The sequence below is a fragment of the Narcine bancroftii genome, chromosome 8, assembly GCF_036971445.1.
Source record: "Narcine bancroftii isolate sNarBan1 chromosome 8, sNarBan1.hap1, whole genome shotgun sequence".
Lineage (NCBI taxonomy): Eukaryota > Metazoa > Chordata > Chondrichthyes > Torpediniformes > Narcinidae > Narcine > Narcine bancroftii.
The window spans coordinates 66,607,688-66,624,543 of NC_091476.1; the positions used below are offsets into that span (position 1 = coordinate 66,607,688).

General features: G+C 48.1%; 1 protein-coding gene across 7 annotated transcripts in view; it reads right to left on the bottom strand.

The window, feature by feature from the left end:
- mus81 (MUS81 structure-specific endonuclease subunit) overlaps positions 1-16,856 on the bottom strand; it is a 36,794-nt gene that overhangs the window by 11,262 nt on the left and 8,676 nt on the right. For 5 of the 7 annotated variants that reach the window (XM_069893928.1, XM_069893925.1, XM_069893926.1 and 2 more), the window contains exons 5-11: positions 11,008-11,106; positions 10,821-10,901; positions 10,478-10,566; positions 4,433-4,582; positions 3,993-4,187; positions 3,222-3,349; positions 673-785 (exon numbers count right to left, since the gene is read on the bottom strand). In XM_069893928.1, coding sequence (XP_069750029.1) covers positions 673-785; positions 3,222-3,349; positions 3,993-4,187; positions 4,433-4,582; positions 10,478-10,566; positions 10,821-10,901; positions 11,008-11,106 — 855 coding nt within the window. The remainder of the gene's footprint in view (positions 1-672; positions 786-3,221; positions 3,350-3,992; positions 4,188-4,432; positions 4,583-10,477; positions 10,567-10,820; positions 10,902-11,007; positions 11,107-16,856) is intronic. The other 2 variants (XM_069893930.1, XM_069893931.1) reach the window with 2 other exon arrangements.

Genomic DNA, 16,856 nt, shown 5'->3' on the forward strand with positions numbered 1-16,856 from the left:
TGCAAGCACACAAGTGTACATTCTCTGTAACCGTGTTTCTCTCCCATCCCATAGAGGTGCTGGCCAGTGGGTTAATTGTCCCTCAGTGAGTTAGGGATAGGAACTGGGGGAGCTGATGGGAACGGGTGTTTTCAAACGAGTGTCAGTACATTCAGGCAACTCACATGCACCCAGGCCCACCCATAGACACACACACACACACACACACACACACACAGTGGCAGGCATCCATGGTCTCACACATACACTCACACTTGTACAAGCACACACACGCACACAAAATTCGCTGAGACAGACACATACATGTGCACACAGATTCAGAGAGACACATACAGACATACACATGTACACAGGTTCACAAACACACACACAAACTGCAGTGGGTTTGTAATACATCCCCAGTTAGTGACACTGAGAGACATGTTGGTACCTGGTTATGAACAGAGTTCTACCACTGCCCCCCACCCCCAGGTGGTGACAGACACCCTCTGCCCCCATGGCAATAAAGGACCCTCCCCTCCCCACCATGCAATGATGGACCCTCCCACTCCCCCTCCCTGAGGCGATGACGGACCCTCCCCCCACCATGGTGATGACACACCCCCTCCGTGGTGATGACAGATAATCCCCAGCCCCCCTCCCCCCACCATCGTGAGGATGACCCCTCCGCACCTTCTGCTCCCGGAAGCGGCCATCCACGATGCTGCCACACAGATCGTCCATCCTCTTCCTCTCCACCACATAATCCAGGACTACCTCGCGGGCCCGGGATTTGTTAGGCTGCCCTGCCCAGACGACATAGGGCAGAGGGTGGTGAAAACCACCCAGCAGGGAGGGGCACAGAGTACCGGGATATTCAATCGGCCGGTTTGCAAGGCAGACAATTCAGGGCAATGGGCGGGCTGGTGCGGCGGAGTTCACGGTCAGATCAGTCACGACAACACTATGCGGTGTGGAAAAAGCCCCTTTGGCCCCAACTGCCTGTGCCGACTCAGACATCCCAACCACACTGGTCCCATCTGCCTGGGATTGGCCCAGATCCCTCTAAACCCATCCTCTCTATGTTTTCATCCAAATAACCCACCCCACGCTGGTCCCACCTGCCTGTCGTTGGCCCATATCTATCTAAATTCTATCCATGTATCCGTCCAAACATCCCACCCAGAGGAATCCCTCCAGCCTGTGTTGGGCCCGTATCCCTTTCAACCCGTCCTATCCACCTTGGTGTCGGGGCTGTGTGATTGCTCAGCAGAACGAGATGTAAGATGCTCCTTCCATCCAATAACCTACAGGTCACCCTTGGGCAAGGGATCGCACCCATTTCGTCTCCCAGTCAGGGAAGCCATGGATTGCAGATGGTGGCTGGGTTTTACAAGCCGATTCTACAAATTGGAATTTATGGTTGTGAATGAATCTGCGGATCAATAGCCAGTGCGGACCCTGCCGCTGAAGGAGGCGACGGGAAACCGCGTCAGTATTTGTCTAATCACGAACTCAACTTCGACTATGGTCTCAGCTCAAAGACAGAACCTTCGCCGAAGGAAAACGGGGGAGGGAGGGGGGAGGCAACAATGACAAGTCAGAGATGGTGGCGGATGGAGAGACATGATCGCCGATGTTTCATGCCTTATTCCGACATCAGAGGCCTTAATAAAAAGGCTCTCCCTCTTCCTCGATCCCTATGTTGCCTTTCCTCTAGCTCTCTCTCTCTCTCCCTATCTGGTTCGGCACAAACTAGAAGGGCCAAAGGGGCCTGTTTCTGTGCTCCAATGTTCTGTGGTTCTATCCCTCTCTCCACCTCTGCCTTCACAGGGCCACCCACTCCCCCAATCAATTCTCACCTCCCATCCATATCCACCCACAGTCTTTTGCCTGTTGGCCTGGGCTCCTCCCCCTGCCCTTTCATTATGGCAGCATCCCTGCCTTTTTCTCACACTTTGAGGAAGGGCTCAGGCGCGAAACGCTGGTTATGTTCGCCAATCAGCAGTGGCGGGGGGGTGGAACAAGCACCATCGTGTGTGGCTGCGTCAGGCTGCACGTGTAACTGAAGTACGAGGGCTGAAGTTCTACCCCTCCCAAATGCTTCCAGGGATGGGGCTCCTGGCCCTATTGCCGCACAATGGCCCAGCCAGCCGGATTTTGCCATGCTACCTATCTTCGAGGAAAGGTTTTTCCAGACCCATAGCTTTGGCCACAAGGCCATCAGGCATTGGTCAGCACGGAACTATAGATGCTGGGAGACGAGGGGTTGATGGACCCAGTGGGGTGGTACCCTGAGGAGACTGTCCATCTGGCGGATTGCCTCACCAGTGCTCACAAACGAACACCAGGACTTGGCCTTGCCAGCAGTGAGATGAGCCTTCTCGGTTAGATCCTTCCTGCACAACTGGAACATCGCCTACCTCGCACGTCGTCCCCGAGATGACTACGGTGGAGTGGAGACTGTCGCCTGCCTCTTTGCTGAATGTAGATTCCCTAAGAGTGTGCAGAGAAGGATGCGGGGGTGTGGGGGGAGGAGTCTTGTCACGGTTTGTCCCCAGCGGCAGCGTGACAGGTCTGTGGGGTGTTCCTGGGGACATCCGGAACTGTTGGAAGATGATCGACTTAGTCTTTCAGCAACTGGAGATGTGGGTGAGGAAATGCTGGAGGAGGACGCACTGAGGCTTGGTGTGGCCAACACGAGGGCGCTGTGGGGAAGGACCACAATCTAGAGTCCTCCCGTTACTGGGCACTGAGACCAAAGCGACCAACGGAGGGGGGAGAAACAATAAGGTGCCACAGGGATGGTAACAGTGTAAATCGAAATGAATGTCCAATGATGGAAATGTTTGGAGAGGAAACTAAGGGTGGGAAGAGGCTTTTAATGATTTTCTTTTTGTAAATAATTTATTATGAGTCATCTATTTTTGTTTAAAAAATATCTCCTTTGGACGCTGGGTGACTTGCTGAGTTCCTCCATTATTTTTGACTTTTTACTATCCGTCCAAATATCCCCACCCATACTGGTCCCACCTGCCAGTGTTTGACCCCTAGCCTCCAAACCCATCCTATCCGTATATCCGTCAAATGTCAGTGTATGACCTGCCTGCGTTTGGCCTGTATCCCTCTCAGCCCCCGTCCAATCCATGTCCCTACCCACACTGGTCTGATCTGCCTGTGTTTGACCCCTAGCCTCCAAACCCATCCTATCCGTATATCCGTCAAATGTCAGTGTATGATACCTGGAAGGGGCTGCACCCTCTCTCGAGCCACCCACAGGAAGTCGCCGACGTGCAGCTTGCGCACATCAAAGTTTACTTTATTTCTTCGTAGTTCCATTACCAATTCCCGTTTCCGGTGGCTCGCTCCCCTGAAGGGCAGAGGACCAACAGTCAGTGGTGGAGATTGGGGTGGGGGAGAAATTGGGGGGGGGGGGAAATAGAGGGGAGACAGAGGGGTGGGCAGATGTGGATAGGAGAGAAGGGGGAATGGGGAGGGAAGACAGAGAGGGAGGGGGAGATGATGGGGAAGCAGAGATGGGGAGAGGAAAAATGAGGAGATACGGAGGGGAGATGGAGTAGATGGGGGAAACAGAGGTGTGGAGAGGGAAAATGGGAAGAGAGAGAAGAGAGGTAGAGAGGGGATGGAACAGGGAGGGGAAAGAGCAAGTGAGGCAGAGGTAGTGGGAGAAGGGGGAGGTGGGAGAGGTTGGGTTTCAGGCTGGGAGTGAGGAGGAAGGGGTCCAGGCTGGAAACAAGGAATGCAGGGTGGGTAAGGAGGGAGGGGGTCCCAGGGTGGGAATGAGGAGGGAGGGGTCCAAAGGTGGGCGTGACAATGGAGGGGTCCATGTGAGGGGACAAAAATGGAGGGCTGCAAGTTGGGAGTGAGGGGTCCCAGGCCGGGAGCAAGGAGGGAGGGGTCCAGGGTGGGAGCGAGGATATTGGTTTTACAGGCTGGGAGGGAGGGTGATGGACAAGGATGGAGGGGTGGAGGGTTCCACATCTCTGACGTACGCCGTGGTCTCGATGAAGTCGATGCACAGGATCACATCGAAGTCTCCGGGGCGGAGGGTGAATTCAGGGATGTGGGTGAAGGCAGGCTGCCGGATCTGCGTGTGCCGACTCTCTACCAGAGAGGTGACTGTGGACACATCTGTGGGTCCTTCTCCAGGTCTGCTGTAGATAGCCGCCAGTTGGACGGGGGATCTGCTGGGTGTAGGTGGGGGGGGGGGAAAGAGAGGAGAACTGAAATCATGAAAAGCGAGTTCCCCGCGTTCCCCCCCAACTTCACCGAGCCCTTCCAGATCCAGACGCAAATTGACCACAACTCGCCATTCACCCGATCCTCCTCCCCGATCCCAGCGCTTCCTTCGTTCGAGAACGAGGCCCCGAACAGCTCCAGATTGGCTCCTGCCCTGTGGCAGTGATGGCTGCTCCTGCTTCTTGGTGCTTACATCGCAGTTGGGGTGGGTGGGGGCTGTTCCTCCAGCTCTTCCTCAACAAGCTCTACCACGGGGGCATCCACAGCACCTCCCCGCTCATCCTCCCGGTGCTCTGCGTCGAGCTTCTCGCCCAGTCTCAGACCCTTCTCGGTCAGTGTGAACCTGGGGGGGGGGGGGGAGTGGTGGAAAAAGGCAACCTCGGTCAGGTCAGTGGGGGGGGGGGGGTGGGGGGAGAAAGAGAAACTTTGGTCAGGTCGGGGAGGAAGGAGGGGTAAGAGACAAGCTTTATCAGGTCAGAGAAGGAGGAGGAAGGGAGGGGGTGGAGGAGGAGGAAGGGAGGGAGTGAAGGAGGAGGAAGGGAGGGAGTGAAGGAGGAGGAAGGGAGGGAGTGAAGGAGGAGGAAGGGAGGGAGTGAAGGAGGAGGAAGGGAGGGGTGAAGGAGAAAGGGAGGGGGTGAAGGAGGGAGGGGGTGAAGGAGGGAGGGGTGAAGGAGGAAGGGGGTGAAGGAGGAAGGGGGTGAAGGAGGAAGGGAGGGGGTGAAGGAGGGAGGGGGTGAAGGAGGAAAGGAGGGGGTGAAGGAGGAAGGGAGGGGGTGAAGGAGGAAGGGAGGGGGTGAAGGAGGAAGGGAGGGGGTGAAGGAGGAAGGGAGGGGGTGAAGGAGGAAGGGAGGGGGTGAAGGAGGAAGGGAGGGGGTGAAGGAGGGAGGGAGGGGGTGAAGGAGGGAGGGGGTGAAGGAGGAAGGGAGGGGAGGAGAAGGAGGAGGGGGAGGAGGAGGGAGGGGGAAGGAGGAGGGAGGGGGAAGGAGGAGGGAGGGGGAAGGAGGAGGGAGGGGGAAGGAGGAGGGAGGGGAAGGAGGAGGGAGGGGGAAGGAGGAGGGAGGGGGAAGGAGGAGGGAGGGGGAAGGAGGAGGGAGGGGGAAGGAGGAGGGAGGGGGAAGGAGGAGGGAGGGGGAAGGAGGAGGGAGGGGGAAGGAGGAGGGAGGGGGAAGGAGGAGGGAGGGGGAAGGAGGAGGGAGGGGGAAGGAGGAGGGAGGGGGAGGGGGTGGTGGAGGAGGGGGTGGTGGAGGAGGGGAAGGGAGTGGTGGAGGAGGGGGAGGGAGTGGTGGAGGAGGGGAGGGAGTGGTGGAGGAGGGGGAGGGAGTGTTGGAGGAGGGGGAGGGAGTGTTGGAGGAGGGGGAGGGAGTGTTGGAGGAGGGGGAGGGAGTGGTGGAGGAGGGGGAGGGAGTGGTGGAGGAGGGGGAGGGAGTGATGGAGGAGGGGGAGGGAGTGGTGGAGGAGGGGGAGGGAGTGGTGGAGGAGGGGGAGGGAGTGGTGGAGGAGGGGGAGGGAGTGGTGGAGGAGGGGGAGGGAGAGGTGGAGGAGGGGGAGGGAGTGGTGGAGGAGGGGGAGAGAGTGGTGGAGGAGGGGGAGGGAGTGGTGGAGGAGGGGGAGGGAGTGGTGGAGGAGGGGGAGGGAGTGGTGGAGGAGGGGGAGGGAGTGGTGGAGGAGGGGGAGGGAGTGGTGGAGGAGGGGGAGGGAGTGGTGGAGGAGGGGGAGGGAGTGGTGGAGGAGGGGGAGGGAGTGGTGGAGGAGGGGGAGGGAGTGGTGGAGGGGAGAGAGGGGTGGAGGAGGAGGAGCAAAGGAGGTGGTGAAGGAGGAAGGGAGTGGGTGAAGGAGTGGAGGGGGTGAAGTAGGAGGGAGGGATGGGATGGAGGAGGAGAGGGGGATGGGGTGGAGGAGGAAGGGAGGGTATGGAGGAGGAGGAAGGGATGGGGTGGTGGAGGAGGAAGGGTGGTGGTGAAGTAGGAGGGGAAGGGGTTGGAGGAGGAGGAATGGATGAGGTGGAGGAGGAGGAAGCCATGGGGTGGAGGAGGAGGAATCGATGGGGTGGAGGAGGAGGAAGGGAGGGGATGGAGGAGGGAGGGATGGTGGAGGAGGAGAGGGGGGTGTAGGAGTGTGAGGAGGAGGAGGAGGGAGGGTGGAGGTGGAGGAAGGGAGAGGGTGGTGGAGCAGGAGGAAGATAGGGGATAGAGGAGGAGGAAGGGAGGGGTGGAAGATGAGGAGGAAGGGGAGGGGTGGAGGAAGGGAGGGAGGGGTGGAGGAGGAGGGAGGGGTGGAGGAGGAGGAAGGGGTGGAGGAGGAGGAAGGGGTGGAGGAGGAGGAAGGGGTGGAGGAGGAAGGGGTGGAGGAGGAGGAAGGGGTGGAGGAGCAGGAAGGGGTGGAGGAGGAGGAAGGGGTGGAGGAGGAGGAAGGGGTGGAGGAGGAGGAAGGGGTGGAGGAGGAGGAAGGGGTGGAGGAGGAGGAAGGGGTGGAGGAGGAGGAAGGGGTGGAGGAGGAGGAAGGGGTGGAGGAGGAGGAAGGGGTGGGGGTGAAGGAGGAAGAAGGGAGGAAAAGGGCAGGGGAAGGGCAGCGGAGAGAAGGAGAGATAACTAGGTAGAGAGGGGCATGGGAGATGGAGGGGGATGGAGAGGAAGTGTGGATGGAGGGGGATAGGTAGAGAGGGAGAGGGGATGGAGAGGGGGTGGGGATGGATGGGGATTGGAAGAGACTGGGGGGATGGAGGGGGTATGTAGAGAACGGGAGGGGAGGTGGTGAGGGAGTCGGAGTGGTGTGAGGAATGGAGAATTCTAGTGACAACTATGGGAGTGAGGTTATTTAAACAAGTTTTCAGATTGTTGGATTGGTTTTGGACGTGAGCAGAAGCTGGAGCCTCTCAGGAAAACCCATCCAGTTACAAGGGGAAATGTGCAAACTCCACAAAGATTGCACGAGCTGCATCATGGCCTTGTTTGGAAACTCAAGTGCCAAGGAATGAAGAAATTGGCATATCTCAAAGTCCATTGCGGGCACCAACCTCCTGTCCACTGTATATTTCGGTGTGAGGCAATGTCTTGAAAAGGCAGCCAATGCCATAAATACCCTCCTCAGCCTGGTCTCAACCTCTTCTCACCGCTACCTTCAGTCAGGAGGTGCAGATGCCCAAAGACCACTACTTCCAAGTTCAAGAACAGGTTTTTCCAACAGCTCTCAGGTTCTTGAACCTCGGCTTACTACCTCATCCTAAACTACAGCACTTTCTTTATAAAATGAGATCCAGTGTTCGCATTAGGGAGTTTACGTTTCGGGTCTGTATCTAACTCTTCATTTGCCACAAAATACTTAGTATGATCTATCCACCTCTACATTATCTTATAGCTATTTTTTTTTTACCTCTTTTGCTCTCTGGCATACAGGTGCTCCTCAACTTACCATGAGGTTACATTTCGACAAACCTATCGTAGGTCAAAAAATATCGCAAGTTGAAAAAGAATACAGGTATACCTTGTATAACACCGACAGTCCTGCCCTGGTCTCTCCCGACAGTGCTGTGTCAGTCCCCACACTGATCCTACTGCCTCACGCTCATCCGACAGCACTGTATCAGTCCCCACTCTGATCCCATTGCCCCGCTCTCTCCCGACATTGCAGTGTCAGTCACCACACTGATCCCACTGCCCTGCTCTCACCTGACAGCGCTGTGTCAGTCCCCACACTGATCCCACTGCCCCTGTCGCTCCTGACAGCACTGTATCAGTCCCCACACTGATCCCACTGCCCTGCTCTCTCCCGACATTGCAGTGTCAGTCACCACACTGATCCCACTGCCCTGCTCTCACCTGACAGCGCTGTGTCAGTCCCCACACTGATCCCACTGCCCCTGTCGCTCCTGACAGCACTGTATCAGTCCCCACACTGATCCCACTGCCCTGCTCTCCCGACAGCCCTTTATCAGTCCCTGCAAACTTTCCGAGTGAACTAAAAGAAGTGCTTGACCAAGGACGCTACAAAGAATTCACCTAAGAGGAATTATCAATGCTTATTGGAAAAATCAATGACACCTGTATTACATGAATGTAAATAACTTTGAAAAACTGTGACTTGGATCATCATAAGTTTTTGCTGCGGTTGTGGTTTCGGGGCTAGTGTTCTATGTCCCCTCTCTATTTCCATTTCTTCCTGTAATTCTGGTCTTCCTAGGACCCTGGGGGATCCAATCTTTTATAAATTCTCTCATATTCTTGCCTTCTTCATCTTCCTTAAGGCCCACTATCTTTATATTATTTCTTCTATTATAGTTTTCCATTATATCTATCTTCTGAGCTAACAGCTCATGTGCCTCTTTAACTTTTTTATTAGATTCTTCTAATTTCTCTTTTAAGTCCTCTTCTTCCATTTCTACAATTATTTCTCGTTCTTCCACATTATCCACTCTTTTTCCTATCTCTGATATGACCATTTCTATTTTATTCATTTTTTTTCTTCTGCATTCTTAATTCTTCTTTTTATCTCATCAAATTCTTGTAATTGCCATTCTTTCACTGATTCCATATATTCTTTAAAAAAAGATACATCCATTGTCTTGCCTTTCTCTTCTTCTTCCATTTTTTTCTGTTCTTCTTCTTCTTCTTCCTCTGGATTGACCATCTGTTGTTTCCTTGTTTTCTTTTTACCCTCTTCTTTCTTGTTGTCGTTATTGTCTGTGTTCTGCACCTGCTGCTGTGCTGCAGGTGTCACTCTCAGCTGTGGAGATCGACTCCGCAGCTGTTTCCCCCTCCCGTCAGTGTGTTTTTTTTCATGCGCATCGCATGAAAGTGCGCGGTTGCGCACTTTTACTCGGCTCCGCGAGCCATTTTTGTAGTCCTGAACTCGGACAGGTAAGGCCTTCACCTTCTTCTTCCGACGTTCTTTCATCTTCTCTTCTTCCCGTTGCTTTCGACTTTTCTCTCTTCGCTGCCATTTTCTTCTCACCTTTACTTTTACTTTGTTTTAATTTTTATTCTTGTACCTTTGTGTTTTGTGCGTTTTTTTTTTCAACTTTTCCGGAGAGGGCTGGAATTCCCTGACCGGCCACTACTCCATCACGTGACTCCTCGGATCATCATAAGTCAGGGAACACCTGTATTGTGGTCGTTGACTTTGTGTACCATTGTAGTTAGTAGTGTGGCTCCAGCAAGCAAGAATTCCAGTGCATCTGCACACGGTACTCGTGTATATGACAATAAACCTCTCCTCTCACTGGAGGTCAGACTTCTCAGCTGGGGAACATGGGCGAGAATGACTGGCAGCGGGGTGCTTGCAGCTTTGAGTAAACGGGAAAACTCCCAGCCCTCCGCCTGCTCCCTCACTGACCTGATTTCACTTCTTGGCAGGAGCTCTTTATGGATGGGGTCGGAGAAAAAGCTCCTTTGTTACTTTTTACAGAATTAGGCTTGCACTTGATTAAACATTCCCAGACTGTTACCAGGGCAACACAAGGTCACCTGAGGATTAACTATTAGCAGGCAACAGGAATGCCGGGGTGGGGGGTAGGGGGAATTATTAAAGGGGACGAGAGGGGGAGGGGAAGGGGGCAAGAGAGTGAGGAGAGGAGGCAGGGAGAGGGGGGCAAAGGGAGGGGCCAAAGTGGACATGGAGAGGGGACGAAGGGGGCAGGGAGAGGGGGGTGAAGGGGCGGGGAGAGGGGGCGAGGAGAGGGGCGTGAAGGGGCGAGGAGAGGGGGGTGAAGGGGCGAGGAGAGGGGGTGAAGGGGCGAGGAGAGGGCGTGAAGGGGCGAGGAGAGGGGGTGAAGGGGCGAGGAGAGGGGGTGAAGGGGCGAGGAGAGGGGGTGAAGGGGCAAGGAGAGGGGTGAAGGGGCGGGGAGATGGGGACAAAGGTGGTGAGGAGAGGGGTGGAAAAGGGGGCGAGGAGAGGGGACAATGGGGGCGAGGAGAGGGGGAACAGGGATAAAGAGGAGAACAAGGATGAGGAGAGGAGTAGGCAGAAGGAACAAAAGCAACAAAGAGAGGAGAGGAAGGAAAAGAGATGGAGAGAAAACCTGAAACAATGTGGTGGCTAACTGTGGTCGCCAATCCCAAGATATGCCAGGGGCTGAAACTGGAGCAATGAATTCCTGGATCATTATCGTGGTTGTGGAGGGGACTAAACATGAACATTTTGTTGGACCGGAATCTAATGGAGGGCAGAGCGTTACAATCTAAAGTGGACAAAAGTAGCAAGCGTTGGACCTGCAGAGGATCTGTGATGCCTTAACTTGACCTACCTGGCGGGAAACCCAGTCTTTATCACGAGGTCCTTCTGGATTAGAGCGCTGATTGATGACCAAGCATTGTACCGATAACTTGCTTTAAACTGTTTAAAAAAAAAAAAATAGCTAACAAGCTGGAACATGCAGTGTTGCCAGGACTAGTTAACCCAGCAGCTGGTCGGCCTGTGGTCTGACCGTTTGCCCCATCTCCTCGTGTCCCCTGAGGCTGCAGGAGGGGTGGCGTCTCCTTTTGTCCTGTAGCCTGGGGGGGGGGTTCAAAGGGCAACGCGTTTCACCAGCGGGTGGGAGAGAGCGCAGTCATGCCGGGAAGAGGGCCGGGGAAGTCAAGGCGACTCACGTGTGTGAAGGAGATTCTGCAGAGAGGCTGAGCTTTCCTCTGCAGTTCGCTCTTGGTCATGAAACCCCGGTATCCTGGCTTCTGCAAGAGAAAGAGGGTTGGGATGGAGAGGGCAGCTGGCGGCAGGACCCGCCTCGCCGACCGCGGGCACCAGTCAGTGGATAGAGTGGGGCACCCCATCACTTGCCTTGGCTTCTCGGTAGAAGGTCAGCAGGAGGGCGTAACCACCGGATCGCTTCTGAGGCTTATAGTCCTGCTCCTCCCGGTTCTCCTGGCGTCTCCTCTTCTGCAACGTGGGACAGAGTGGGTTAGCGGGCAGGGAGAAAAGCCTGGGGATGTTGTCTCCATGGACTTTAGACAAGGTCCTGCATGAGTTGTTAATCAGGAAGGTTCAAATGGCAGGAGTCATGTGATGGAGTAATGGCCGGTCGGGGAACTGCAGCCCTCTCCGGAAAAGTTTAAAAAAAACACAGAAAACACAAAGGCACAAACATAAAAATTAAAATAAAGTGAAAGTAAAGGTGGGAAGAAAATGGCAGCGAAGAAAGAAAAGTCGAAAGCAACGGGAAGAAGAGAAGAAGAAAGAACGTCGGAAGAAGAAGGTGAAGGCCTTACCTGTCCGAGGAGGCCCGCCGTGGAGATAGAAGCCCGCTCCCTAAGGTCAGTTGAAGTCCCGTGCTCGGACTACAAAAATGGCTCGCAGAGCCAAGTAAAAGTGTGCAACCGCGCATGACAAAAAAAAACACTGACGGGAGGGGGGACCAGCTGAGGAGTCGATCTCCACAGCTGAGAATGACAGCTACAACACAACAACAGGAAGAGAACATAGAAAACAACAAGAACAAGAAAGAAGAGAGCAAAAAGATAAAAAGGAAACAACAGATGACCAACACAGAGGAAGAAGAAGAAGAACATAGAGGAATGGAAGAAGAAGGGAAAGGCAAGACAATGGATATATATATTTTTAAAGAATGTATGGAATCAGTAAAAGAATGGTAATTGCGCATGCACGATGCGCATGAAAAAAAACACACTGACGGGAGGGGGGAACAGCTGCGGAGTCGATCTCAACAGCTGAGAGAGACACCTGCAGCACAGCAACAGGTGCAGAACACAGACAATAACGACAACAAGAAAGAAGAGGGTAAAAAGAAAACAAGGAAACAACAGATGGTCAATCCAGAGGAAGAAGAAGAAGAAGAACAGAAAGAAGTGGAAGAAGAAGAGAAAGGCAAGACAATGGATGTATCTTTTTTTAAAGAATATATGGAATCAGTGAAAGAATGGCAATTACAAGAATTTGATGAGATAAAAAGAAGAATTAAGAATGCAGAAGAAAAAATGAATAAAATGTAAATGGCCACATCAGAGATAGGAAAAAGAGTGGATAATTTGGAAAAACGAGAAATAATCGTAGAAATGGAAGTAGAGGACTTAAAAGAGAAATTAGAAGAATCTAATAAAAAAGTTAAAGAGGCACATGAGCTGTTAGCTCAGAAGATAGATATAATGGAAAACTATAATAGAAGAAATAATATAAAGATAGTGGGCTTTAAGGAAGATGAAGAAGGCAAGAATATGAGAGAATTTATAAAAGATTGGATCCCCAGGGTCCTAGGAAGAGCAGAATTACAGGAATAAATGGAAATAGAGAGGGCACATAGAACATTAGCCCCGAAACCACAACCGCAGCAAAAACCAAGATCCATTTTAGTAAAATTCTTAAGATATACAAGAAGAGAAAATATATTGGAGAAAGCAATGAAGAAAATAAGAGAAGACAAAAAGCCACTGGAATACAAAGGTCAAAAATTTTTTTTCTATCCAGACATAAGTTTTGAACTCCTGAAGAAGAGGAAGGAGTTCAATACAGCAAAAACGATCTTATGGAAAAAAGGATATAAATTTATGTTAAGTACCCAGCGGTACTTAAATTAGTTATTCCAGGGCAACAAAACAGACTATTCTCGGATCCGGAGGAGGCACGAAAATTTGCAGAACAACTACAAAACAAGCAGAGAGATGAAGACATGTAATGAAAGTAAAAATGACCACGAACTATATGTATGTGTGTATATGGGTATATGTATGTGTGTGTATATATATATATATATACACACACACATACACACATCTATATATATATATATATATATATATATAGATGTGTGTATATACATGAATGTATCCGTATTTAGAGGAAAATATATAGAGTATAGATAAGAATTAATAAGGGAAGGAAAGGAGGGAATAAGGAGGAAATTAAAAGAATGACCTTTGTTACATATGAAAATTGAAATCTTTTCCGGAGGGGCTGGGTAGGGAGGAGTTACGGTCACTGCAAAATCAGTTGACGTTTGCGAGTGAATTCGCAAATCCAAATGGAGAGGGGAGATGTGGTTGCCCGACAAGGGAGAAAGGGCAACTCAGGAGGGGGAGGGGAGAATGGGGTTAAAGAAGTTTTAAATAGGAGAATAAGGAAAATGTTTGATGTTTTAGAAATGTTGTCTTATAAAGTGTTCAAAACAAGAAAGCAGAAATGGATAAGAAGGAAAGGTGATGATGGAGAAACGGAAAGGGAAGATAAACAAAGTATGAAATGGCTATACTGAACTATATGACTTTAAATATTAACGGAATACATAACCAAATCAAAAGGAAGAAACTGCTAAATTTACTGAAAAAAGAAAAAATTGATATAGCTTTTGTGCAAGAAACACATTTAACTGAATTGGAGCACAAGAAATTAAAGAGAGATTGGGTAGGACATGTAACAGCAGCGTCGTATAATTCAAAAGCAAGAGGAGTAGCTATATTAATCAGTAAAAATGTACCAATTAAAATAGAAGAGGAAATAATAGATCCAGCAGGGAGATATGTAATGATAAAATGTCAGATATATTCGGAGTTTTGGAATCTACTCAATGTATATTCACCTAACGAAGAAGATCAAAAGTTTATGCAAGATATTTTTTTGAAGATAGCAGATATGCAAGGGAACATATTAATAGGAGGGGATTTCAACCTTAATTTGGATTCAAATATGGACAAAACCGGGAAAAAAATCAACAGAAAGAACAAAGTAACCAAATTTATAATTAAATCGATGCAAGAAATGCAACTTTTGGATATATGGAGGAAACAACACCCAAAGGAAAAGGAATATTCATATTATTCGGGTAGACATAAAACATACTCAAGAATAGACCTATTTCTGTTATCAGCTCGTATGCAAGATAGAGTAAGAAAAACAGAATATAAAGCTAGAATATTATCGGACCATTCACCCTTGATATTGACAATAGAGTTAGAGGACATCCCTCCAAGAATGTATAGATGGAGATTAAACTCCATGCTACTTAAAATGCAGGATTTTAGAGAATTAATTGAAAGACAATTAAAATGTATTTTGAAATAAATACGGAATCAGTGAAATATAAGTTTATACTATGGGATGCAATGAAAGCGTTCATTAGAGGGCAAATAATAAGTTATGTAACCAAGATGAAGAAGGACTATAATCAGGAAACAGAGCAGTTGGAAAGGGAAATAGTAAATATAGAAAAAGAATTAGCAATGAAGGAACATACAACTAAAAGAAGAGAATTGGCAGATAAAAAAATAAAATATGAAACACTACAAACATATAAGGTGGAGAAGAACATAATGAAGACAAAACAGAAATATTATGAACTAGGGGAAAAAAACGCACAAAATTCTAGCATGGCAGCTTAAGACAGAACAAGCTAAGAAAATGGTATTGGCATCAAGGAAAAAAGACAAACAAATCACATATAATCCAACGGAGATCAATGAAAACTTTAGAGAATTCTATGAACAATTATACCAAACTGAAAACGAAGGAAAAGAAGGCAAAATAGATGAATTTTTAACTAAAATTGAACTACCAAAATTACAAATAGAGGAACAAAATAAATTAACAGAACCATTTGAAATAGTAGAAATACAAGAGATAATAAAAAAATTACCAAATAATAAAAAACCAGGAGAGGATGGATTCCCAATAGAATTCTATAAAACATTTAAAGATTTATTAATTCCTCCCCTCCTGGAAGTAATCAACCAGATTGACAAAACACAAAGCTTACCAGATTCATGTAAAACAGCAATAATTACAGTAATACTAAAGCAAGGGAAAGATCCACTCGCACCAGCGTCATATAGACCAATATCATTACTAAACACAGATTATAAGATAATAGCTAAACTATTAGCAAACAGATTAGCAGATTATGTACCTAAAATGGTAAATCTAGACTAAACTGGATTTATTAAAAAAAGACGCACAACAGACAATATTTGTAAATTTATTAACTTAATTCATGCAGTAGAAGGGAATAAAGCGCCAACAGTAGCAGTTGCTTTAGACGCAGAGAAGGCCTTTGACAGAGTAGAATGGAATTATTTATTCAAAGTATTGCAAAAATTCAGTTTACCAGAGAAGTATTTTAATTGGATTAAAGCATTATATAAGGGGCCATTGGCGAAAGTGACAGTAAATGGATATATATCAAAGCAATTTAACTTAAGCAGATCAACAAGGCAGAGATGCCCACTATCACCCTTATTGTTCGCGTTAGCTATAGAACCAATAGCAGAATTGATAAGAACAGAAAATAATATAAAAGGGATAAAAATAAAAGACAAGGAATATAAAATCAGTTTATTTGCGGATTATGTGATAGCATACTTAACAGAACTAGAACTATCAATAAAAGAATTATATAAGAAATTGAAGGAATATGTAGAAGTGTCGGGTTACAAGAATAACGTAAATAAAAGTGAAGCAATGCCAATGAATAATGCGGATTTCTCAAAATTTAAGGAGGAATCACCATTCAGATGGCAAATGCAAGCAATAAGATATCTAGGAATACAATAAAAATCTCGGCCATCTATATAAACTCAATTATTATCCACTAATAAAAAAATTACAGGGCGATTTAGAGCATTGGAAAGATTTACCATTAACACTAATAGGAAGGATAAACTGTATTAAAATGAACATTTTCCCAAGGATATTATACCTATTTCAGGCATTGCCTATACACTTGACAGAGAAATTCTTCAAGGAGTTAAAGAAAATAATAAGGAAATTTTTATGGAAAGGGGGGAAACCGAGGATAGCATTAGATAAATTAACAGAATGGTATAAACAAGGAGGCTTACAACTGCCAAATTTTAAAAATTATTATAGAGCCGCACAATTAAGATACCTATCAGATTTTTATCAAACAAGGGAAAAGCCAGATTGGACTAGATTAGAACTAGATAAAATAAGGGAGAAGATACCTGAACATATATTATATAAATGGGATGAAAAATTGGTACAACATAGGAATTCTCCAGTATTACATCATCTGCTCAATATTTGGAAGAAGATTCATGTAGAAAGGAATAAAACAAATTACCAATTACCAAAACTAATACTGACGCAAAATCAGCTAATCCCTTTTACAAGAGATAACCTTTCCTTTAGAGAATGGGAGAAAAAAGGGATCAATAGAATAGAAAATTGCTTTTCAGGAAATAGATTATTATCCTTTGAACAAATGAAAGATAAATATAACATAACTCAAGATACAGTGTTGGCATACTACCAACTGAAATCCTACTTGAAGGACAAATTGGGAAGCAGTCTGAGGTTTCCAGAGGGAAGTAGTTTTAAATATGTGATTACAGACACAATGATAATCAAAAAATTTATAACAAATATGTATATTAAACTACAAGAAAAGGAGAATGAGGAAACAAATGGTAAAACTAAACAAAAATGGGAACAAGATTTAAACATAAAGATAAAGAAGGAAACATGGGAGAAGTTATGCTCTGGAACTATGACAAATACAATAAACACGAGGTTACGTATGATACAATATAACTGGATACACAGGCTATACATTACACCTCAAAAGTTAAATAAATGGGACCCAACAGTATCTGACAGATGTTTTCGCTGTAAAAAGGAAATGGGAACAATTCATGCAATCTGGACATGTGAGAAAGTGAAAAAAT